At 41.5% G+C, this 27,390-nt stretch overlaps 1 protein-coding gene across 1 annotated transcript in view; it reads right to left on the bottom strand.

The window, feature by feature from the left end:
• Positions 1-27,390, bottom strand: part of TFEC (transcription factor EC) — a 118,012-nt gene that overhangs the window by 50,925 nt on the left and 39,697 nt on the right. The window contains exons 3-4 of the mRNA XM_044277012.1: positions 23,484-23,579; positions 1,980-2,100 (exon numbers count right to left, since the gene is read on the bottom strand). Coding sequence (XP_044132947.1) covers positions 1,980-2,100; positions 23,484-23,579 — 217 coding nt within the window. The remainder of the gene's footprint in view (positions 1-1,979; positions 2,101-23,483; positions 23,580-27,390) is intronic.

Below are 27,390 nucleotides of genomic sequence, written 5' to 3'. Positions count from 1 at the left end.
TACTTATTGAATGGATTTTCTGTAAACTCTAAAAAGTCATTTGTTCTATCATGAAACACATTTAATAGGAGATAATTAATTTATGCAGTTGAACCCCGGCCAACATTTGAAAGAATCTTGTGTTTCCCAAAATAATTTGATTATGGAAATGCATGATGCTCATATGGATCACAAGGTCACCATTGTTTTTGAGCTTCTAAAATAAGAGGACTGAATAAACATGCTTGTTGATCTTTGCTCTGCATTTACTAAAATAGTAAACTTTGTAAGATACATGTGTCGTTGTCATCACAAAATGATTAGCATTTTTTCTATGTAGAAAGCATTATTCTGGACCTTAAAGATTTTTTAGTAGATTATGTGTTATTATACTTTTATTTTTTATTTATTTTTATCTTGTATGTTCATCATTTGTGGGCAAGATTTAATAGGGCTCATTTTCACAATAAGAATTTATATATAATTTATAATATACCAGTCACCAGTACAGGGTCTTACTTGTTGGTGCATGCACTAAGTCTCTTATACCAGCTAAATACCGTTACTGCTTCTGGTGCAAACTCATCCATGCCAGTGACCATACATCATGGTATCCCTTCTCTTAGGACATTTAGCAGTCCTGGTGGTTTCAGATTTCATGTACCATAGGCCCCTGGATAGCTAATACTCCCAAAGCAGATGTTTTTCTATGCATGATAGACTTCATGCACATAAATATATAACATTACCATGAACATATTTGCGATTATTTTCTCGATTGCGAAAATCGGCAATGTCATAATCGTGTAATACACGTGCAATACAGTTTGGGTCACTTTGGGAAACTGCTGTCTCTCCTATAAATGCAAAAATTGTTAGAAGAAGTTTCCTGAGACTGGAGAAAATGGTTGCTACGGCAGAACATTACAATAGCTTTATATGCAGATAGAGTGCTCCAATATATTCACGATTGCGCAAATAGGCAATTAATGCACATATTTTGCACAATATGTGCAACTTCACATTTTAGCAGGTCTGACTACATATTACTGATTGGTGCACTAAGTATTGTTGTGACATATGTCTGTAGCATATATGCATGGACAGCAGAACCTATCAGCTACACTCTAACACAATCTAATCTACACTGACTATCTCCCACTAACTATCTGTATTATATATAAGCTAACTAACTAACTATCTAATGAGTTTGACACACCAAAGCACAGAGCACAACAATGACACTGCTGTCTCTCTCATAAATGCAAAAATTGTAGAAAATGGCTGCTGGGGAGGTTCTTATATAGTAAGGGGTAGGCAACTTTCCAATTGGTTCCTAGGGATGTTGATAAGCTCTGACAAAGATATTGCAGCCTTCTCATTGACCCACAAGCAAGAAGCAGGGAGGTATCATGTGTTCAAGTTCAAAAAAATCTAGAATATTCACTAATATGAATATATAGCACTATATTCTAAATATTCGTAAATTCTCGAAGTGGCGATATTCGCGCACAACACTAATAAACACTATATATGACACTATGGTGGCCAGTAGAACATCGAAAAACACCTAATAATATGGTCAGAGACAGGTGTACCATAGCATTTTAAGTAAAGAACAGGTGTACACTACCACTATACCACCAATGTTACCAATAATACTCCATACATGACCACACAACATGACCATATAATAGGGACATACCTATACAAGAGAAAACTGAACTGATCAGATACAGTCACAGGCAAAATGCAAAGTAATTAGAAGACCTATCACCCCCTTAGACATGTCTGCTTTCTAAATGCTGTTATTCCTTCTGGACATCTATGAATAAATTGGCAACTGTTGTCACCATTCTTCTTGCCAAATGGATATGCTTCTACATACCGTGTCGAATTCGCCAACAGTATCCAATTTGCCATCACCATATTTTCACCATGTGTATTATGTAGGTCATTAACAAAGGAATTTGCATAATCACATGAATTCAATAATTTACCTGTAACTTCCCTCTTTACACCAACGCCAGATGTACAAGATGTGTTAGACAGCCCCATGGTGGAACTGGAAATGCTTTGGTCAGTATTATAAACATCCAAAATACTGCTGGATAATGAATGCTGAAAAAGGAAAGATCCAACTTTTACATTGTATAAAATAATAATATGACAAAATGTATATCTACTGAAGTATAAAGATCTAATATTGAACATAAAACACAAAATTAAAAAATATGTTAATTAAATAATTTCTGCAAATTGTGAGTACTGCTGTATTATGACAATGTTGGTGTACACATCCTAAACCTTGGACCCCAAGCATGCCTGGACTGGACTGCTAATGGCACCACCAGCACAGTGTGAGATTTATAGTATGTGCTGGGAAATCTTACACAAACCACTCAAATATCTCATTATCAGTTAGCTTACTATGGCTTGAAAGAATGAAAATAAAAATGAAAGGGTGTGTAGGCTACATATACACATAGGGAGTCATTTATCAACACCAGCGTTTTAGATGCCAGTCTTAATATCCCTTTGCATAAGCTATGGCTGTGACTATGTTATGTAGAGGCGTCGCCCTCTATATAACTTTGGCGTATCCACCTCCTGTCTAAATGAACACTAGCTCCCTTGTTCACGTAGATTTACACTATTTTCTATGCCTAAAACAGGCGTAGAAAATGATAAATGAGATGGGCCTGCCACCCCCACCCCTGTTCCCCACCCACGCCATGCCCCGTTTTTTAAACCTGGCATAAGCAGGGAAAAGTTACACATTGCAGCACAAATAACCTTTGTGCAGCAATCTTCCCTAGATATAAGCCAAACATTGGTGTATATCTCTTAGTAAATTACCTCCATAGTTCTAAACCCATTATTATTATGCAGAATTTTTGAATATATACTAAATATTTATCACTGTCATAAGCAGGGTTGCCAACCCGAATTCTTCTTCTTTCTGAACAACTCATCCCAAATCATGAGCAGTCAACATGACAATTTGAAAAACCATATTAAATTATAAAGATGATAAGTAATTAGAGTTGAGCGAACACCTGGATGTTCGGGTTCGAGAAGTTCGGCCGAACATCCCGGAAATGTTCGGGTTCGGGATCCGAACCCGATCCGAACTTCGTCCCGAACCCGAACCCCATTGAAGTCAATGGGGACCCGAACTTTTCGGCACTAAAACGGCTGTAAAACAGCCCAGGAAAGGGCTAGAGGGCTGCAAAAGGCAGCAACATGTAGGTAAATCCCCTGCAAACAAATGTGGATAGGGAAATTAATTAAAATAAAAATTAAATAAATAAAAATTAACCAAAATCAATTGGAGAGAGGTTCCATAGCAGAGAATCTGGCTTCCCGTCACCCACCACTGGAACAGTCCATTCTCAGATATTTAGGCCCCGGCACCCAGGCAGAGGAGAGAGGTCCCGTAACAGACAATCTGGCTTCATGTCAGCAGAGAATCAGTCTTCATATCATAGCAGAGAATCAGGCTTCACGTCAGCCACCACTGCAACAGTCCATTGTCATAAATTCAGGCCCAGCACCCAGGCAGAGGAGAGAGGTCCCGTAACAGACAATCTGGCTTCATGTCAGCAGAGAATCAGTCTGCATGTCATAGCAGAGAATGAGGCTTCACGTCACCCACCACTGCAACAGTCCATTTTCATAAATTTAGGCCCAGCACCCAGGCAGAGGAGAGAGGTCCCGTAACAGAGGATCTGGCTTCATGTCACCAGAGAATCAGTCTGCATGTCATAGCAGAGAATCAGGCTTCACGTCACCCACCACTGCAACAGTCCATTTTCATAAATTTAGGCCCAGCACCCAGGCAGAGGAGAGAGGTCCCGTAACAGAGGATCTGGCTTCATGTCACCAGAGAATCAGTCTGCATGTCATAGCAGAGAATCAGGCTTCACGTCAGCCACCACTGCAACAATCCATTGGCATATATTTAGGCCTAGCACACAGGCAGAGGAGAGAGGTCCCGTAACAGACAATCTGGCTTCATGTCAGCAGAGAATCAGTCTTCATATCATAGCAGAGAATCAGGCTTCACGTCAGCCACCAATGCAACAGTCCATTGTCAGATATTTAGGCCCAGCACCCAGGCAGAGGAGAGAGGTCCCGTAACAGAGGATCTGGCTTCATGTCAGCAGAGAATCAGTCTTCATGTCATAGCAGAGAATCAGGCTTCACGTCACCCACCACTGTAAGAGTCCATTTTCATAAATTTAGGCCCAGCACCCAGGCAGAGGAGAGAGGTCCCGTAACAGACGATCTGGCTTCATGTCAGCAGAGAATCAGTCTGCATGTCATAGCAGAGAATGAGGCTTCACGTCACCCACCACTGCAACAGTCCATTTTCATAAATTTAGGCCCAGCACCCAGGCAGAGGAGAGAGGTCCCGTAACAGAGGATCTGGCTTCATGTCACCAGAGAATCAGTCTGCATGTCATAGCAGAGAATCAGGCTTCACGTCACCCACCACTGCAACAGTCCATTTTCATAAATTTAGGCCCAGCACCCAGGCAGAGGAGAGAGGTCCCGTAACAGAGGATCTGGCTTCATGTCACCAGAGAATCAGTCTGCATGTCATAGCAGAGAATCAGGCTTCACGTCAGCCACCACTGCAACAATCCATTGGCATATATTTAGGCCTAGCACACAGGCAGAGGAGAGAGGTCCCGTAACAGACAATCTGGCTTCATGTCAGCAGAGAATCAGTCTTCATATCATAGCAGAGAATCAGGCTTCACGTCAGCCACCAATGCAACAGTCCATTGTCAGATATTTAGGCCCAGCACCCAGGCAGAGGAGAGAGGTCCCGTAACAGAGGATCTGGCTTCATGTCAGCAGAGAATCAGTCTTCATGTCATAGCAGAGAATCAGGCTTCACGTCACCCACCACTGTAAGAGTCCATTTTCATAAATTTAGGCCCAGCACCCAGGCAGAGGAGAGAGGTCCCGTAACAGACAATCTGGCTTCATGTCAGCAGAGAATTAGTCTGCATGTCATAGCAGAGAATCAGGCTTCACGTCAGCCACCACTGCAACAGTCCATTGTCATAAATTCAGGCCCAGCACCCAGGCAGAGGAGAGAGGTCCCGTAACAGACAATCTGGCTTCATGTCAGCAGAGAATCAGTCTGCATGTCATAGCAGAGTATCAGGCTTCACGTCACCCACCACTGCAACAGTCCATTTTCATAAATTTAGGCCCAGCACCCAGGCAGAGGAGAGAGGTCCCGTAACAGAGGATCTGGCTTCATGTCAGCAGAGAATCAGTCTGCATGTCATAGCAGAGAATCAGGCTTCACGTCAGCCACCACTGCAACAGTCCATTGTCATAAATTTAGGCCCAGCACCCAGGCAGAGGAGAGAGGTCCCGTAACAGACAATCTGGCTTCATGTCAGCAGAGAATTAGTTTGCATGTCATAGCAGAGAATCAGGCTTCACGTCAGCCACCACTGCAACAATCCATTGGCATATATTTAGGCCTAGCACACAGGCAGAGGAGAGAGGTCCCGTAACAGACAATCTGGCTTCATGTCAGCAGAGAATCAGTCTTCATATCATAGCAGAGAATCAGGCTTCACGTCAGCCACCAATGCAACAGTCCATTGTCAGATATTTAGGCCCAGCACCCAGGCAGAGGAGAGAGGTCCCGTAACAGACAATCTGGCTTCATGTCAGCAGAGAATCAGTCTGCATGTCATAGCAGAGAATGAGGCTTCACGTCACCCACCACTGCAACAGTCCATTTTCATAAATTTAGGCCCAGCACCCAGGCAGAGTAGAGAGGTCCCGCAACAGAGGATCTGGCTTCATGTCAGCAGAGAATCAGTCTGCATGTCATAGCAGAGAATCAGGCTTCACGTCAGCCACCACTGCAACAGTCCATTGTCATAAATTCAGGCCCAGCACCCAGGCAGAGGAGAGAGGTCCCGTAACAGACAATCTGGCTTCATGTCACCAGAGAATCAGTCTGCATGTCATAGCAGAGAATGAGGCTTCACGTCAGCCACCACTGCAACAATCCATTGGCATATATTTAGGCCTAGCACACAGGCAGAGGAGAGGTTCATTCAACTTTGGGTAGCCTTGCAATATAATGGTAAAATGAAAATAAAAATAGGATTGAATGAGGAAGTGCCCTGGAGTCCAATAATATATGGTTATGGGGAGGTAGTTAATGTCTAATCTGGACAAGGGACGGACAGGTCCTGTGGGATCCATGCCTGGTTAATTTTTATGAACGTCAGCTTGTCCACATTGGCTGTAGACAGGCGGCTGCGTTTGTCTGTAATGACGCCCCCTGCCGTGCTGAATACACGTTCAGACAAAACGCTGGCTGCCGGGCAGGCCAGCACCTCCAAGGCATAAAAGGCTAGCTCTGGCCACGTGGACAATTTAGAGACCCAGAAGTTGAATGGGGCCGAACCATCAGTCAGTACGTGGAGGGGTGTGCACACGTACTGTTCCACCATGTTAGTGAAATGTTGCCTCCTGCTAACACGTTGCGTATCAGGTGGTGGTGCAGTTAGCTGTGGCGTGTTGACAAAAGTTTTCCACATCTCTGCCATGCTAACCCTGCCCTCAGAGGAGCTGGCCGTGACACAGCTGCCTTGGCGACCTCTTGCTCCTCCTCTGCCTTGGCCTTGGGCTTCCACTTGTTCCCCTGTGACATTTGGGAATGCTCTCAGTAGCGCGTCTACCAACGTGCGCTTGTACTCGCGCATCTTCCTATCACGCTCCAGTGCAGGAAGTAAGGTGGGCACATTGTCTTTGTAGCGTGGATCCAGCAGGGTGGCAACCCAGTAGTCCGCACAGGTTAAAATGTGGGCAACTCTGCTGTCGTTGCGCAGGCACTGCAGCATGTAGTCGCTCATGTGTGCCAGGCTGCCCAGGGGTAAGGACAAGCTGTCCTCTGTGGGAGGCGTATCGTCATCGTCCTGCCTTTCCCCCCAGCCACGCACCAGTGATGGACCCGAGCTGCGTTGGGTGCCACCCCGCTGTGACCATGCTTCATCCTCATCCTCCTCCACCTCCTCCTCATCCTCGTCCTCCTCGTCCTCCAGTAGTGGGCCCTGGCTGGCCACATTTGTACCTGGCCTCTGCTGTTGCCAAAAACCTCCCTCTGAGTCACTTCGAAGAGACTGGCCTGAAAGTGCTAAAAATGACCCCTCTTCCTCCTCCTCCTCCTCCTCCTCCTGGGCCACCTCCTCTTCCATCATCGCCCTAAGTGTTTTCTCAAGGAGACATAGAAGTGGTATTGTAACGCTGATAACGGTGTCATCGCCACTGGCCATGTTGGTGGAGTACTCGAAACAGCGCAACAGGGCACACAGGTCTCGCATGGAGGCCCAGTCATTGGTGGTGAAGTGGTGCTGTTCTGTAGTGCGACTGACCCGTGCGTGCTGCAGCTGAAACTCCACTATGGCCTGCTGCTGCTCGCACAGTCTGTCCAGCATGTGCAAGGTGGAGTTCCACCTGGTGGGCACGTCGCATATGAGGCGGTGAGCGGGAAGGCCGAAGTTACGCTGTAGCGCAGACAGGCGAGCAGCGGCAGGATGTGAACGCCGGAAGCGCGAACAGACGGCCCGCACTTTATGCAGCAGCTCTGACATGTCGGGGTAGTTGTGAATGAACTTCTGCACCACCAAATTCAGCACATGCGCCAAGCAAGGGATGTGCGTCAAATTGGCTAGTCCCAGAGCTGCAACGAGATTTCGCCCATTATCACACACCACCAGGCCGGGCTTGAGGCTCACCGGCAGCAACCACTCGTCGGTCTGTTGTTCAATACCCCGCCACAACTCCTGTGCGGTGTGGGGCCTGTCCCCCAAACATATGAGTTTCAGAATGGCCTGCTGACGTTTACCCCGGGCTGTGCTGAAGTTGGTGGTGAAGGTGTGTGGCTGACTGGATGAGCAGGTGGAAGAAGAGGAGGAGGAAGCCGAGAAGGAGGAGGTGGCAACAGGAGGCAAAGAATGTTGCCCTGCGATCCTTGGCGGCGGAAGGACGTGCGCCAAACAGCTCTCCGCCTGGGGCCCAGCTGCCACTACATTTACCCAGTGTGCAGTTAGGGAGATATAGCGTCCCTGGCCGTGCTTACTGGTCCACGTATCTGTGGTTAGGTGGACCTTGCTACAGATGGCGTTGCGCAGTGCACACTTGATTTTATCGGATACTTGGTTGTGCAGGGAAGGCACGGCTCTCTTGGAGAAGTAGTGCCGGCTGGGAACAACATACTGTGGGACAGCAAGCGACATGAGCTGTTTGAAGCTGTCTGTGTCCACCAGCCTAAATGACAGCATTTCATAGGCCAGTAGTTTAGAAATGCTGGCATTCAGGGCCAGGGATCGAGGGTGGCTAGGTGGGAATTTACGCTTTCTATCAAATGTTTGTGAGATGGAGAGCTGAACGCTGGCGTGTGACATGGTTGAGACGCTTGGTGACGGAGGTGGTGGTGGTGGTGTTGGTGGTACATCCCCTGTTTGCTGGGCGGCAGGTGCCAACGTTCCTCCAGAGGCGGAGGAAGAGGCCGAGGCGGCAGCAGCAGAATAGGCCGAGGCGGCAGCAGCAGAAGAGGTAGCAGGGGGAGCCTGAGTGACTTCCTTGGTTTTAAGGTGTTTACTCCACTGCAGTTCATGCTTTGCATGCAGGTGCCTGGTCATGCAGGTTGTGCTCAGGTTCAGAACGTTAATGCCTCGCTTCAGGCTCTGATGGCACAGCGTGCAAACCACTCGGGTCTTGTCGTCAGCACATTGTTTGAAGAAGTGCCATGCCAGGGAACTCCTTGAAGCTGCCTTTGGGGTGCTCGGTCCCAGATGGCGGCGGTCAGTAGCAGGCGGAGTCTCTTGGCGGCGGGTGTTCTGCTTTTGCCCACTGCTCCCTCTTTTGCTACGCTGTTGGCTCGGTCTCACCACTGCCTCTTCCTCCGAACTGTGAAAGTCAGTGGCACGACCTTCATTCCATGTGGGGTCTAGGACCTCATCGTCCCCTGCATCGTCTTCCACCCAGTCTTGATCCCTGACCTCCTGTTCAGTCTGCACACTGCAGAAAGACGCAGCAGTTGGCACCTGTGTTTCGTCATCATCAGAGACATGCTGAGGTGGTATTCCCATGTCCTCATCATCAGGAAACATAAGTGGTTGTGCGTCAGTGCATTCTATGTCTTTCACCGCTGGGGAAGGGCTAGGTGGATGCCCTTGGGAAACCCTGCCAGCGGAGTCTTCAAACAGCATAAGAGACTGCTGCATAACTTGAGGCTGAGACAGTTTCCCTGGTATGCATGGGGGTGATGTGACAGACTGATGGGGTTGGTTTTCAGGCGCCATCTGTGCGCTTTCTGCAGAAGACTGGGTGGGAGATAATGTGAACGTGCTGGATCCACTGTCGGCCACCCAATTGACTAATGCCTGTACCTGCTCAGGCCTTACCATCCTTAGAACGGCATTGGGCCCCACCATATATCGCTGTAAATTCTGGCGGCTACTGGGACCTGAGGTAGTTGGTACACTAGGACGTGTGGATGTGGCAGAACGGCCACGTCCTCTCCCAGCACCAGAGGGTCCACTAACACCACCACGACCATGTCCACGTCCGCGTCCCTTACTAGATGATTTTCTCATTGTTATGGTTCACCACAACAACAAATATATTATTTGGCCCAATGTATTGTATTCAAATTCAGCGGGATATAAATTTGAGGCCTAGTATTTAGGCGCTGGGTGACCGGTATGGATTTAGTGACAGAATTAGACTTGGAAATGCACAGAAGCGTGTGTGTGAAGTTATTCTGAATGACCCTATGTGCACCTTGAATATTATATACCCTTTTTGGGATAGATTTCAAATAGCTCTGATATAGCAGGAACCACTAAATTATGAAATTGCTAAATTGGGAATTGTATTTCAACCCAGAACAAAAAATGTGCTTTGACGGACACTAAATATCTTGCCCAGCAACAACAGTACAGCGGTAACGAGAGATTTAGCAGGATATAAATTTGAGGCCTAGTATTTAGGCGCTGGGTGACAGGTATGGGTTTAGTGACAGAATTAGACTTGGAAATACACAGTAGCGGGTGTGTGTGAAGTTATTCTGAATGACCCAATGTGCACCTTGAATATTATATACCCTTTTAGGGATAGATTTCAAATAGCTCTGATATAGCAGAAACCACTAAATTATGAAATTGCTAAATTGGGAATTGTATTTCAACCCAGAACAAAAAATGTGCTTTGACGGACACTAAATATCTTGCCCAGCAACAACAGTACAGCGGTAACGAGAGATTTAGCAGGATATAAATTTGAGGCCTAGTATTTAGGCGCTGGGTGACAGGTATGGGTTTAGTGACAGAATTAGACTTGGAAATACACAGTAGCGGGTGTGTGTGAAGTTATTCTGAATGACCCAATGTGCACCTTGAATATTATATACCCTTTTAGGGATAGATTTCAAATAGCTCTGATATAGCAGAAACCACTAAATTATGAAATTGCTAAATTGGGAATTGTATTTCAACCCAGAACAAAAAATGTGCTTTGACGGACACTAAATATCTTGCCCAGCAACAACAGTACAGCGGTAACGAGAGATTTAGCAGGATATAAATTTGAGGCCTAGTATTTAGGCGCTGGGTGACAGGTATGGGTTTAGTGACAGAATTAGACTTGAAAATACACAGTAGCGGGTGTGTGTGAAGTTATTCTGAATGACCCAATGTGCACCTTGAATATTATATACCCTTTTAGGGATAGATTTCAAATAGCTCTGATATAGCAGAAACCACTAAATTATGAAATTGCTAAATTGGGAATTGTACTTCAACCCAGAACAAAAAATGTGCTTTGACGGACACTAAATATCTTTCCAAGCAACAACAGTACAGCGGTAACGAGAGATTTAGCAGGATATAAATTTGAGGCCTAGTATTTAGGCGCTGGGTGACAGGTATGGGTTTAGTGACAGAATTAGACTTGGAAATACACAGTAGCGGGTGTGTGTGAAGTTATTCTGAATGACCCAATGTGCACCTTGAATATTATATACCCTTTTAGGGATAGATTTCAAATAGCTCTGATATAGCAGAAACCACTAAATTATGAAATTGCTAAATTGGGAATTGTACTTCAACCCAGAACAAAAAATGTGCTTTGACGGACACTAAATAACTTTCCCAGCTACAACAGGACAGCGGTAACGAGAGATTTAGCGGGATATAAATTTGAGGCCTAGTATTTAGGCGCTGGGTGACAGGTATGGGTTTAGTGACAGAATTAGACTTGGAAATACACAGTAGCGGGTGTGTGTGAAGTTATTCTGAATGACCCTATGTGCACCTTCAATATGATCTACCCTTTTAGGGATAGATTTCAAATAGCTCTGATATAGCAGAAACCACTAAATTATGAAATTGCTAAATTGGGAATTGTATTTCAACCCAGAAGAAAAAATGTGCTTTGACGGACACTAAATAACTTTCCCAGCTACAACAGGACAGCGGTAACGAGAGATTTAGCAGGATATAAATTTGAGGCCTAGTATTTAGGCGCTGGGTGACAGGTATGGGTTTAGTGACAGAATTAGACTTGAAAATACACAGTAGCGGGTGTGTGTGAAGTTATTCTGAATGACCCAATGTGCACCTTGAATATTATATACCCTTTTAGGGATAGATTTCAAATAGCTCTGATATAGCAGAAACCACTAAATTATGAAATTGCTAAATTGGGAATTGTACTTCAACCCAGAACAAAAAATGTGCTTTGACGGACACTAAATATCTTTCCAAGCAACAACAGTACAGCGGTAACGAGAGATTTAGCAGGATATAAATTTGAGGCCTAGTATTTAGGCGCTGGGTGACAGGTATGGGTTTAGTGACAGAATTAGACTTGGAAATACACAGTAGCGGGTGTGTGTGAAGTTATTCTGAATGACCCAATGTGCACCTTGAATATTATATACCCTTTTAGGGATAGATTTCAAATAGCTCTGATATAGCAGAAACCACTAAATTATGAAATTGCTAAATTGGGAATTGTACTTCAACCCAGAACAAAAAATGTGCTTTGACGGACACTAAATAACTTTCCCAGCTACAACAGGACAGCGGTAACGAGAGATTTAGCAGGATATAAATTTGAGGCCTAGTATTTAGGCGCTGGGTGACAGGTATGGGTTTAGTGACAGAATTAGACTTGAAAATACACAGTAGCGGGTGTGTGTGAAGTTATTCTGAATGACCCAATGTGCACCTTGAATATTATATACCCTTTTAGGGATAGATTTCAAATAGCTCTGATATAGCAGAAACCACTAAATTATGAAATTGCTAAATTGGGAATTGTACTTCAACCCAGAACAAAAAATGTGCTTTGACGGACACTAAATAACTTTCCCAGCTACAACAGGACAGCGGTAACGAGAGATTTAGCGGGATATAAATTTGAGGCCTAGTATTTAGGCGCTGGGTGACCGGTATGGATTTAGTGACAGAATTAGACTGGGATATGGCCAAAAAATAACCACACTATTGCTGGTTAAATGCACTTGGTGACGGGCGCAGCTTGCCCCTGATGTAGTATATGGCCAAAAAATGAACAGACTATTGCTGGTTAAATGCACTTGGTGTCACAGCTTGACCAACCACACTACTGAGGGTTAAATGCACTTGGTGACGGGCGCAGCTTGCCCCTGATGTAGTATATGGCCAAAAAATAAACAGACTATTGCTGGTTAAATGCACTTGGTGTGACAGCTTCACCCTGATGTAGGCTTTAGCCAGAAAACAACCACACCATTGAGGGTTAAATGCACTTGGTGACAGGCGCAGCTTGCCCCTGATTTTGTATATGGCCAAAAAATGAACAGACTATTGCTGGTTAAATGCACTTGGTGTGACAGCTTCACCCTGATGTAGGCTTTAGCCAAAAAACAACCACACCATTGAGGGTTAAATGCACTTGGTGACAGGCGCAGCTTGCCCCTGATTTTGTATATGGCCAAAAAATGAACAGACTATTGCTGGTTAAATGCACTTGGTGTGACAGCTTCACCCTGATGTAGGCTTTAGCCAGAAAACAACCACACCATTGAGGGTTAAATGCACTTGGTGACAGGCGCAGCTTGCCCCTGATTTTGTATATGGCCAAAAAATGAACAGACTATTGCTGGTTAAATGCACTTGGTGTGACAGCTTCACCCTGATGTAGGCTTTAGCCAAAAAACAACCACACCATTGAGGGTTAAATGCACTTGGTGACAGGCGCAGCTTGCCCCTGATTTTGTATATGGCCAAAAAATGAACAGACTATTGCTGGTTAAATGCACTTGGTGTGACAGCTTCACCCTGATGTAGGCTTTAGCCAAAAAACAACCACACCATTGAGGGTTAAATGCACTTGGTCGCAGCTTGTGCTGGCGCACCACAAGACACAAAATGGCCGCCGATCACCCCAGAAAAATGTGACTGACAAACGGTCTGGGCAGCCTAAAAACAGTGAGCAATTGAGGATCAGCAGCTCAATGATCCACAGCTGCAGATCGATCAGTTAATCAAGTCCTTTGGAGGAGTTAATCTGCCTAATCTCGCCCTACTGTCGCAGCCGCAACCTCTCCCTACGCTAATCAGAGCAGAGTGACGGGCGGCGCTATGTGACTCCAGCTTAAATAGAGGCTGGGTCACATGGTGCTCTGGCCAATCACAGCCATGCCAATAGTAGGCATGGCTGTGATGGCCTCTTGGGGCAAGTAGTATGACGCTTGTTGATTGGCTGCTTTGCAGCCTTTCAAAAAGCGCCAAGAAAGCGTCACAAAAGCGCCAAGAAAGCGACGAACACCGAACCCGAACCCGGACTTTTACGAAAATGTCCGGGTTCGGGTCCGTGTCACGGACACCCCAAAATTCGGTACGAACCCGAACTATACAGTTCGAGTTCGCTCATCCCTATAAGTAATACATTTCTATAGCTCAGTACCAGCATTTACTATAAGCTGTAAAATGATGATAATTACCACCAAGATAATTTAGTCAGGTACTACCAGCCTAAAAAAAATTCATGGATACATCTATTTTTATTAACGGACACAGGATAAAAGTTGCCTATTTTATGGACTGTCCAGAAATTTCCATTTCTTACTTATTTCAAAGTTCCATTAATACTATGGCACTGTACATCATGAGAGGGTTACACATACATAAAAAAAAACAAATTCGATAAACATGAACCTTTTAAAAAACTGGTACATTGCGGGTGGACCCTGCCCATGAGAGCTTAGATTCTACAAGGGACAGGGAAGAACACAGTAGGTGTGGGTAAAAGCTGCTGGTTCTGGTTGTATGGTGGCAGCATGCTCATTAGAGGGCTTTCCTGAAGAGGTGCGTTTTCACATTGCTTTTGAAGGTTTGAATGTTGGGGGAGAGTCTTATGTGTTGTGGTAGTGAGTTCCAGAGTATGAGGGATTCACATGAGAAATCTTGTAGATGATTGTATGAAGAACAGATGAGAGGAGAACAAAGAAAGGTATCCTGTGAGGATTGGAGATTACGTGTGGGGATGTATCAGAAAAGTAGGTGAGAGATTTGAGCAAGGGACACGTTTTGGAAAGCCTTATATGTAGTTGTTAGCATTTTTAACTGAATCCAGTCAGTAATGGGGAGCCAGTAAAGTGGAGCGGCAGAGAAGAAACAAAGGGAGGGCTGCGTTAACCGCCCAGCAGAGTTGAGCATAGATTGGAGGTGTGCAAGAGTGCTAGATGGAAGACCACAGAGTAGGTTGTTACAGTAGTCTACACGGGAGAATACAAGGGCAGGGGCGAACTGGGAACTGAAAGTGGCCCTGGATAAAAATGCGGCCCTATTTTGTAGGGGGGGGGTCAAAACTGACAGAAGGTGGGCAACACAAGTAGGCAGGTCCAATGCAAGTACGCAGAGCCAACAGAAGTAGGCGGGGCAAGCAATACCATAGTACAGAAAAAAATGCCTCAGCAGAGCCAAAATACCACAGTGCAGTACAAAATACTGCATCCCCTGCTGCAGTATTCAACTATATCACTGTCCTGAGGACAGCAATATAGTTAAATTCAGGAGGGCACATGTAGCCACCAGTCAGGTGTATAAGTACCTGATGCTTCTAGCATTAATTAATGCTGAGAGCATCAATCGTCATGTATCCACTTGGTGGCAATGAGAGGCAATCAGTTGGGCCCCTGAGCATTGGCCCATGGGGAAATTTCCCTGTAGGGTCTATGGCTAGTCCACCCCTCTACGTGCGAGGGTGTGCACTACCATTTTAGTTGACTCAGGGGTTAGAAAGGAGTTAATATGAGTAATGTTCTCGAGTTGAGAGCGGCAGGCAGAAGTAAGGGTTTGGATATACGGTTTAAAGGACAGGGCAGGAAAAAGATGTTGAATTCAGTTTTCTCCATGTTGAATTTTAAGAAGCTGGAGGAGAATAATAAAGTGATAGCTGGCAGACATGCTGGAATTTTGAATAGTTGGGAAATAATAGAGAGGTAGATAATTGAAACATATGTAGAATAAATTTGGTTAGAAAAATTTAAATTGTCCTTTAAAATACACCATTAAAGTTATCTTTCTGTCCTTCTGTCCACTGCTCAGTCATCTTACTCAGACCAGGGTGTCACCAGGCCTCAGTGACATTACATCCATAGTAATGTGATATCACATAATTGTGCCATATTTTTTTCCCTATTTTCCTATAGCATTTTGTTGGTGTGAGAAATATGGGACACTATTAAAAATGTGTTATTTCAGATAGTCTCACAGCGGTACAAAATCACTTTATATAATTTAGGGGTTGGAGCTCTAATGACCAGCCTGTTTTGGGCCATAATGGCTAAGCATTTTTTATTATTTTTTATTTTTTCATCATTGCATTCCAACATCTATACCTTTTTTATTTTTCCGTCTATGTAGCGGTATGAGGGCTTCTTAATTTGCAGGACAAGTTGCAGTTTTTTGAATAGCACCATTTTGGGGTACAAATAATTTACTGATTAACTTTTATTAACATTTTTGGGGGGTTTAGATAAAAACAGCAATACTGAAATTGAGTTTTTACATTATAAATTGTGCTGCATTATTTTTTTTTTTACGTTTTACTACTTTTGCACAATTAAAATACTTTTTTCATTATACAGACCTATGTGAGGGCTTCATTTTTGCATGACTTGTAGTTTATATTTTTATAAAAAAAAATAATTTTTAACAAACTTTTTATATTCAATTTTTTATGGCAAATAGGCAAAAAAAATTGCAATTCTGGCATTCTCTTTACAGCATTCACCATATGGGATACATTATATCATAATTGTGTAATGTGAAAGGCATTCGATTGAAAAGCTTTTTTTTTTTTACAGTGGATTTAAAAAAGTCTACACACCCCTGTTATAATGTCAGGTTTCTGTGTTATAATAAAAATGATATAAATGATATAAAACATTTCAGAACTTTTCCACCTTTAATGTGACTTATAAACTGTACAACTCAATTCAAAAACAAACTGAAATCTTTTAGGTAGAGGGAAGAAAAAATATAAAGAGAAAATATGGTTGCATATTAATAATTGAAGCACCTTTTGATTTTATTACAACACTCAGTCTTTTTGGGTATGAGTCTATCAGCATGGGACATTTTGACTTGGCAAGATTTGCCCACTCTTCTTTGCAAAAACACTCCAAATCTGTCAGATTGCGAGGGCATTCCCTGTGCACAGCCCTCTTCAGATCACCCACCGATTTTCAATCGGATTCAGGTCTGGGCTCTGGCTTCGCAATTCCAAAAATGTAATCTTCTTCTGGTGAAGCCATTCCTTTGTTGATTTGGATGTATGCTTTGGGTCATTGTCATGCTGAAAGCTGAAGTTCCTCTTCATGTTCAGCTTTCTAGCAGAAGCCTGAAGGTTTTGTGGCAATATTGACTGGTATTTGGAACTGTTCATAATTCCCTCTAGCTTAACTAAGGCCCGAGTTCCAACTGAAGAAAAACAACCCCAAAGCATGATAGAAAAAGTTCTGAAATTATTTATCTTTGTATCATTTTTTACAGCACAGAAACCTGACATTTTAACAGGAGGTGTAGACTTTTTATATCCACTGTATGTAAAACATTTAAAAACATTTTTTTTTGACCATTTACTAGTCCCACAAGCGTTCTATAACAGGCAATCTTTTGTTCACTTCTATAATACTCTGTACTGCTTAGGCAGTGTAGAGGATTATACAGTCACCAGCAGGCTCCACCAGAGGGGCGCATCCTAATGGGGATATACTACAGGTACCCTGTGATCTCATTCCTGGAGTGTTGATGGGAGGCAGAAGAAGTCAATCACGATAAACTATTTCGATGTTGCAGCAGCTATTGACTGTGGCATCTAAGGGGTTAAATTGTCCAGATCAGCACTTCTGCAAGCCTAGGCCAATAGAGCAGGAGGTTGGCTCTCATATGAGAGCAAAGCCCTGCTCTTCACTGCACAGGAGATTCTGCAGCACTTAGACTAGACTGCAGGAAAATGGAGGAGGCCTAGCCTAAGGCCCAAAAGTGACCACCATGAAAAAGGCTTATGGGTGGTTACTAACAGATGAATTGCCAAATAAGCAGGGATGTATTCATTTTATTGCTTCTTTAAGTTTTCTTCTGTGTAGACCCAACTTTGAAACCCTCAAAGATGCCAAAAGGACACACCGCCTAATAAAGCATAGAAACTCCTTGTCACCACAATGTCATATCTCACACTATATAAGAACCAACAAAACCATTATTATCTGAATGGAGTTTTGTTACCTATGACATTAGCAGGTCTGGAGTGGTTCCATGACTCATTCAGTGGAGACACTGGTGGGGTCATAGCAGATTATACATTTATATAGTTTCCATTCATAACAAAGCCAAGACACCTATGATGAATCCATTTGGCATCCAGATAGATCATGATAGGGATTGGTCAGGTTTCCATATGGGTGTCAGTATTTTTGATGGCAAGACTAGGAATGCAGACTACACTATTATTGCGATAAGTATTACCAAGATGCCTGACAAAAAGGGAAGAATAGTAGTGTAAATAGTGTGCTAATTCCACACCTGTGATAAATCTATATGACAGGCTGTTTTGGCAGAGGATCCCATTATAATTAATATGGTCTGGAGGTGAGAAGCAACCTGCCGGAGTTCACTGTGTCTGGCCTAGCTGGATACTGACGCTCACCTCCAGACCATATTGATTATAATGGGATCAATTAGGAATCCAGACGATTGGTTGGACAAAAATGGGTGTGTGCACTGGTGTGGTCAATAGGCTTCGACGGTGCACGTCCCTATCTGGCTAGGCCAGATACGCTGAACTCCGGCAGGCTGTTCCTCTACCGCAGGTGTGGAACTAGCCTTAGTACATGAAGTAGTTAAATAATTTTGTCATGAGTCAAACAGGCTTCATAGTTCCTGATACCCCCTTCCTTTCTGATAAACAAAAAAAAACCTATAGTGCTATAATGGAATATCTCTAGAGGCATTTCCACTTGAAAATTTACCACAATAAATGAAGAATGATCATATTTAATGTTTACTACTAAATTCATTTTCAGCAATTGTGGTTTGTTGTTTATAGAAAACCTACCATTCTTTAAAAACCCTTTCTTTTCTATCTAGCGTTCAATAAATGTTTACTTCCTCATCAGCTTTGTCAAATTAAGGTTTAAACATTTGTGCTATAGTTTCTAGAAATTTGCAATCAATTAACTTGGATAATATTTTTGTATAACACAAGCAGACACCTCAAATTTTGTTTACTCTTTATATCAAACACACTGTATAGTATACTTTTTTTATCTTGGCCATTAGTAGTTACTGATGTCGCAGTTCTAAACTTGATTGTGATACCACATCTTACCATGATATCACAACACAATGACAAAAGCCATGGAAAGCAATATAAAAAGACAAAAGTTTCTTTCCATTGTTTAGTAAACACGTTAAGAATCAAGATGAGGATTGCTACATCTGTACGTCTATGTGTTAAATTTTCTATATATAAACTTTTAGCTGTATGGAACCTGTGAAAATTAGTTCTTACCTTATTTTTCTAATCTGTGTCATATGTGGTATCTTGAGTCTTAAAGCTGAGATGTTAGAATGAGGGTTTCATGTGTGCAGCAAGGTGAACTTTGCTTCCTCTTGTAACTTTGTTTTCCTAGCTTTTTTGTCTTTTTCACTTTGCTAGGCAAGTTGCAGTGTTAATATTTGCCCAATCCAAGGTGCAGCTGCCCTTGCAGGAATTGGGTGAATTCTGTCATGCTAATCCTATTTACTTATAAAGCCCTGATGTACACTTAAAGGAACATTACATACTTCATATAGTTTCATCAATTGTATGCCTTTAAATTATTATTATTAAAACAAAAGATTTGTCTTTGTTTTTAAGATGGTAAGAACTCTCTCACACATACCTTCAGCCATGGAAAAGTAAAAATGTTATGGGCAGCACATAAAAAAAATCCTAAAACAATTTTAGTTTTTTTTGTGCAAAAGTAGATAAACATAAAAAGCTATATAAAAAATAAAAACAATGGTGGGATTGCTTTGTCACACAGTCAACCCCCGAAATTTAAAAAAAAAATAATACAAAAATAAACCGTCAAATATCTACAATAACAGATATAAAAATGTATGGCTTTTGAAATGGAAATAAAAAAAGCATTTCCTTGCTCCGATGCTCCCTCTTGTCACGCTGCATTTCACAGTGCAAGCCTGTGTTTGTTTAATGCCGGTGACCTACTGTGCTTCACATCACTATACTAAGCAGAGACTTCCACCTAGCAGTGTGCCAGGTGACTTCACCGGCGCAGATGACCAGTCTATAGCGCTGCCCTAGGCTGTTTTAGAGGCAGGTACTATGCTAGTTTGCATAGTACCTGCCTCCAAAACAGCCTAGGGCAGCACTATAAATTAATTTGCTGCACATTTGTGATGTGAAGTACAAAACATTATTAAATTACTTTTTAGGATTTTTAAAAATAAAGTTTCTAGAAGTGAACACTGTATGCAACAATGCTATAATTTGTTATCTAGATTAAACAAGTAATGGATATTTGATTGCTTTTTCAGACTCCTCTTTCACTACCCAATCTTTGGGCAGGATGAGTGCTGAATCCTATTATACTGGCTGATGCAAAGTATATGGTGGAGGCTAATTACAAACCGGATTCCCAAAAAGTTGGGACAATATACAAATCGTGAATAAAAACTGAATGCAATGATGTGGCGGTGCCAACTTCTAATATTGTATTCAGAATAGAACATAAATCACGGAACAAAAGTTTAAACTGAGAAAATGTACCATTTTAAGGGAAAAATATGTTAAATCAGAATTTCATGGTGTCAACATTGAAACGTCTGGATGGGAGCATCCTCTGGATGGGAGCATATGTTGTTCTAGAACCTGAATATATTTTTCTGCATTGATGGTGCCTTTCCAGACATGCAAGCTGCCCATGCCACACGCACTCATGCAACCCCATACCATCAGAGATGCAGGCTTCTGAACTGAGCGTTGATAACAACTTGGGTTGTCCTTGTCCTCTTTGGTCCGGAGGACATGGCGTCCCAGATTTCCAAAAAGAACTTCGAATCGTGACTCGTCTGACCACAGAACAGTCTTCCATTTTGCCACACTCCATTTTAAATGATCCCTGGCCCAGTGAAAACGCCTGAGCTTGTGGATCTTGCTTAGAAATGAGTTTTTCTTTGCACTGTACAGTTTCAGCTGGCAACGGCGGATGGCACGGTGGATTGTGTTCACTGACAATGGTTTCTGGAAGTATTCCTGAGCCCATTCTGTGATTTCCTTTACAGTAGCATTCCTGTTTGTGGAGCAGTGTGGTATAAGGGCCCGGAGATCATGGGCATCCAGTATGGTTTTACGGCCTTAACCCTTACGCACAGAGATTGTTCCAGATTCTTTGAATCTTCGGATGATGTTATGCACAGTTGATGATGATATATGCAAAGTCTTTGCAATTTTTTGCCGGGTAACACCTTCTGATATTGCTCCACTATCTTTCTGCGCAACATTGTGGGAATTGGTGATCCTCTACCCATCTTGGCTTCTGAGAGACACTGCCACTCTGAGAAGCTCTTTTTATACCCAATCATGTTGCCAATTGACCTTAATTAGTGTTAATTGGTCTTCCAGTTCTTCGTTATGCTCAAATTTACTTTTTCCAGCCTCTTATTGCTACTTGTCCCAACTTTTTTGGGATTTGTTGACACCGTGAAAATTTGAATCAACGTATTTTTCCTTTAAAATTATACATTTACTCGGATTAAATGTTTGATCTGTCATCTACGTTCTATTACAAATAAAATATTGACATTTGCCATCTCCTATCATTGCATTCTGTTTTTATTCACAATTTGTTTAGTGTTCCAACTTTTTTGGAATCCGGTTTGTATTAGAAATTAGCTTTGTTACTGATAGTTGGCCAAAAAGTCAGGCAGTATAATAGGCCCTTCAAATTACTCAGGAGGATTCCCAACTGGGATTTAGGCAAGTCCTGCACAACCTGTAGTCTGTTTGGTTGGAGTCAGTGACCATTTCTCTAGAACTACGTACAATCCTGCTGGTCTTGTGATCAGGGCAACGGTAGTCATTGGAATGGTCAATGTTTGACTCCAGGTTGTGCAAGACGTTATTCAATTCCTGTTGCCCATTACAGCGTTATCTAGGAAACAGATTACAGTATTGGCGTAGACAGTGTTCAATTCATTAAACTTTATTTACAAGAGTCCAGTCAACAAATATAATTATGGAAGTATGTGATCTGCACTCCTCTATTATGGTAATCTGAGATTAGGGATTTCTACAGCAATCCAGTTTGAATATATGCAATTAGTTTTATTGATCAGAAAAAAATTATTCACATCAAATAGTTTTCCATACAGTGTTGTTTATATCCAGGAGTAGAATATTAACCATATTGTGTTCCCCGAACATTTCCGTAGACATCCAGGATTGTCTTTGCCCTATTGCCACCAATGTGTTCCCGTTGAAAAATGTCTAATGATAGACCGAAACGTTTGGGGAACACAATGTGGCTAATATACTCTCTTTACTCCTGGATATAAACAACACTGTATGGAAAACTAATTGATGTGAATACTTTTTTTCTGATCAATAAAACTAATTGCATATATTTAAACTGGAGTGCTCTGGATATCCCTAATCTCAGTCAACAAATATAATGATGGTACAGATAAAGTTCTGTTGGTTTGTTTCATAGAAGGTCATATGATCAGATTCCAGTCTTTTCTTTAACAATGATTACAAATGTACAACTATATTGAAGTAAGTGTTTTAAACTTTATTCATTCAGATCTAGTGTAAATCCAATGTATTATAAAGTTTAGATTATTCATGTAGAAACAGTATTGAGTTTGAGGGTTTTTTGTGGCATTAATACCTGACGACTTTTCTAAATTTATTGGAATTGATTTTAAAATATATTAAAATTAAATGCCAAGGTAGACAAAAACTATTTATCTTTTTTCCAGTGTGAAAATGTCTCCTCACACCTCAGTGCACTGATATTTGGTTTTACTTTGTATCAGAATTTACATTACAGAAATAAAAGGCACAGATTAGGTCCAGCATTATACATGCTGGTATGTCTATTTCATGGTAACTAAAAAACTTTGCTCAGTATAGTTGAAGACAACTCCATCATTGGTGGCCTGTCTGTTTAGCACTTACTGAGGTGCTATAGAACTTATTGTAGAAGTGAAGTTCACCATAAAAGGGTTTTCCAGGATTTTGATATTGATGTACTATCCTCAGGATAGGCCATCCATATCTGATTTATGAGGGTTCAACACCCTGCAGAGCAGCTGTTACCTTGCCGTTCAAGAGCAAGAAGTCAGCACCTGAACTATAGAGCTCCATCCATTATGTAGAGGACAGAGCTGATAATTGCAGCTCTGTTCCCATTCAACTAGTGTTCATTCAGAGAACTTTAACCAGGGCCTCATGAACAGAATAAGAAGACAGTTTACCTCTATTCAGCACTTGAATAACTTTGTCCTTCAGGACCAGAAGATTATTTTTTTATTTTGCCTTACCACATTTTGATTGTTACAATCGTTCATGTTTAGGGTCCATTAACACGTATGCAACTTGGGTCCGGATCCGTCCCTGCAATTTTGCGGAACGGGTGCAGACCCATTCATTTTTAATGGGGCCGGAACTGATGCGGACAGCACACTATGTGCTGTCTGCATCCGCATTTCCGAATCTGCACTTCGAGATCCGCAATTCCGTTGTCTGTGTTTTGTGGATCCGCAATTTGCGGACCGCAAAACACCTACAGATGTCTGAATGGACCCTTACTCTGATATAGCTAAGCTAGTATTGTGCAATAAGACTGTACATTGTAACCACATTTCTTGGTAGTGATATATGGCTCTTACATTATTTGGCATTAACAAAGAAGTTTCTGTGCAGTTCAGGCCATCATCATTGAAACTTGATTCCAGACTAATTATGTCATCGATAAATTCTTCCATCTGTTGAAAAGTAAATAATTATATTTAAGGTTACCTTTAGGATAGTTATTTGCATATCTGACATTTTCAATACACTTCTCACTAAATGTCAGCCATAACTAGTGGTGTGGTGGTAGTGAATACTGCACATCTCAGAAAATACCAGAAAGAAAGCCATCTATACAAACATGGAACGCATGGCAAGAAGTCATCTAGGCATTCCCTGGCATAGTCTCAGACTAATTGCAATATTTTATTGTATACTATGCAAAAATAGCAAGGATGCTAGAATTAGCTTTTTTTTTGGGGGGGGGGGGGATTTCTGACTGTTAGGCCTAGTTCACACGAACGTTTTTTTTGCGGGTGTACGGGCCGTTTTTCTGTGTTCCGTATACGGTCCATATACGGAACCATTCATTTCAATGGTTCCGCAAAAAAAAAAATGAATGTGTTCCGTATGCATTCCGTTTCCGTATTTCCGTTTTTCCGTTCCGTTGAAAGATAGAGCTTGTCCTATATTTGGCCATAAATCACAGGTCGTGGCTCCATTCAAGTCAATGGGTCCGCAAAAAAACTGAACACATACGTATGTCTTCCGTTTCCGTTCCGTTTTTTTCTGAATCATCTATTCAAAATGTTATGCCCAGCCCAATTTTTTCTATGTAATTACTGTATACTGTATATGCCATACGGAAAAACGGTATGGAAAAACGGAAAGGAAACGGAAACACAACGGAACTTAAAAACGGAACAACGGACCCGTGAAAAACGGACCGCAAAAAACAATAAAAGCCATACGGTCGAGTGAACTAGGCCTTAGTCTTTTTCTTTTCAGCAGTATGTTGACATCAAAAATCAAAGACAAAATATTGTCTTTCAATAGCAGTCAGTACACAGAGATAAAACTCCTATCTAGGTAATCCATTGTCAGTTTACTGCTGCTATGAGAGGTAGATGTTATCTGTAAGCTATAGCTCATACAAGCACTTTTAATCCTTTGTGCCTCAGCTACCTCCTCCCAGATTGTAAGTTCTATTGCAAGCAAGGCCCTCACACCCTTTGCTTTAATTATTGATTTGTTTTTTATTATATAATATCTGCTTTTGTTATGCATCTACCCCGTGATTAGAAAATGCTGCTGAATATGCTGGTGCTAAATAAATAAATATCATTAATAGTAAATTAGTAGAATGGGGATAACTGTATGCTAGCTCTATTGTTCTTTTGATAGGCATAGATAAAATAACCACATTATATTACATTACAGTTGTGTAATGTGTGTGCATTGCCATCTGTGGCATTACACTTGTGCATTACACTTATGTATTCTGTGATGATCCCCTTCCCTCTCTGACCACAGTGAATGGTCTGAGAAAAGCCAGGACAGGAAGTAGAATACATAGAGAGACGTTCAAAAAATGATATCCCTAAAACCACCTAAGATGTGAATCCAAAAATAGAATACATAAAATATTCACACATAGGCTATTAATATAGGCTAAAACATTTGATGGAAATGTTTCTAGGTGCTCCATTTTTGCATTGCAAATATCAAAATGTTATAGAAGAAATGTCAATATAAGTCACCAAATTAAGGAAGTGTTCTTGAATTTGGTAAAAATGTTTAAATTAATAAAAAATTAGGGAATCTATTGAATTTACTTCGATGTTAGTCATGTATAGTGATGAGCAGCAATATTCGAATTCGAGATATTTCGCAAATATTTTGGCGAATATTCGCCATATATTCAAGAATTAGTGAATTCGTGAAGTCCGGGTATTATTTTCTTGATTGCGAAAATTCACAAAAAAATGAGTAATAAAATTGAACATAAAAATAGCATAAAGCGGTATTTTAAAAAATGAATATTCGCAATATTCTAAATATTCGTAAATTCTCAAAGTGCCCATATTCGCGATTAAAATTCGTAATTCGAATATTCGTGATCAACACTAGTCATGTAGGGTAGAAAAGTCACAAAGAAACATCACCAGAAAATTTAAACCTGAAATCTATATTCAGCTCCCTGAAAGGATATGCACCACTATACATTGGCACATAGAGTGTCTATGACTCTCTCTGTGATTTGGAGACTCAGGGACTTTGTGTGTCTCCATGCAGCCTCCAGCACACAGCTCTGCCATGTCCATATATTTCTTCCTCTCATTAAAAACCTAGAATGCAAATAAGTATGCCACCTAGCTTCATCTTCTCATTCACTCTGACTTGGGGATAGCTAGTATGCTAGCATGCTTAGATAATTTTAGACTCCATATTTTTATGGATAACATCAGAGATGGCAATGCAGAAAGACAGAAAAACAAAAGGGCTTCCATAAGTACTAAGAAATTATATCTGCATTGATGTCAAAGAGTGAGAATACAAAAAGTAAAAAAAGATAACTTCCACATAAACAAAGCTAATGTGGCCTCCTAGATTATAATGGTCTCTGTAGACTTTCTAAAGTAGCTAGACTATTGAGTTGGAAATACATTTCAATGGATTTCTGCTCAATGTATAAGTATTTTTATCTCCTAGCCTGCTGTGCAAATAAAGGTTATCAGCTGCCCATGTACAGTATGTGCTTTGTAAACAATGGATGCTGATGGTCTCCTCATCCATATGATGGTAGATGGTGGCAGTGTAAAAATCTATGTGACTACCTCCTCTGATGTCCCAGGCTGCCTCCCCTTCTGAACAGCAGCTTAACTCATCCAGGGCAAATGCAGATACAGTTAGCAAATCTCTTGCATCTGTGCATGCACAGAAGGGGAGGTATCCTGGTACATTCAAGGAGGTGGTCACATGGATCAATCACAAACCTTTCATTGTCTTATATTGTATGGATGTGGAGACTACCACTGTCCATTGTTTTCACAGCACTTCTCTTGATTTTCACAGTAGCGGTATGATGTAAAGATACTTTTACCAGCAAAACCTAACTGGTTATTCTTACCTTTTTAGATTCTTTCTTCTATTAAGTTGCACTGTATGAAACTGTGCTTGGTAAACTGGTCACAGGAGCTGGTGCCTTCTCAAACAGCCAATCAAATACTGATACTGAATCCCGGGAAACCATTTTAAGCTAAACAACAGGTGTATAATAGCATGCTCATGGTATAAGAGCCCTATAGCTAGTGGTTGGTTCCCTTAAAATTACATTTGCCTTCTCAGTGATAAGGAAAATAACCATGGCTATGGTCATATTAAGAAATAGGGTGTGGGAGTGGGCTTTAAAAATCTTGTTCACTATTGATTCAGAGCAAATTTCCAACTTGATGAAAGGAACAATATTGATACTTAGTAAGGGTCTTAAGGCACATGAATTTGCACTGCCATTTTTTTACCAATTAAAAAAAAAACACTAAAATAACTACAGGTGTTTCTTGTGGTGTTTTTTTATATATTTTTTGCAATCAAAGTGTTTTCTTCATGATGTTTTTTCACTATAAAGAGGATGATGTGAAAACACATGAAGTATGACAAAAACGTCAAAATGCTACGTTTAAAAAAACTAAAATATAAAAAATGCCACCGAATTTACGAAAAATACCAGTGTCAAAAAAATGCTTGTGTGTCCTATGTTTCATTTTTCCATAGACATTCAGCTATCATCTGGAGTTGCCATTTTTACCACACAAAAAATGTGACAAACAACACTAGTGCAAAAACTACCACTAAATGTTCAACAGTGTAGAAAAATGACACTCTTCGAGTCAAAGCATCCTAAAGATATAAATATACTGTTTTCCCCATCAACATTATACATTGAAAATGTTTGAATCGCCCACACTGATTAACAAGATGAATAACATTTGGTAAGAAAAGTAT

This window comes from Bufo gargarizans, chromosome 2, assembly GCF_014858855.1.
Source record: "Bufo gargarizans isolate SCDJY-AF-19 chromosome 2, ASM1485885v1, whole genome shotgun sequence".
Taxonomy (NCBI): Eukaryota; Metazoa; Chordata; class Amphibia; order Anura; family Bufonidae; genus Bufo; species Bufo gargarizans.
This window is presented reverse-complemented; position numbering and strand designations above follow the sequence as displayed.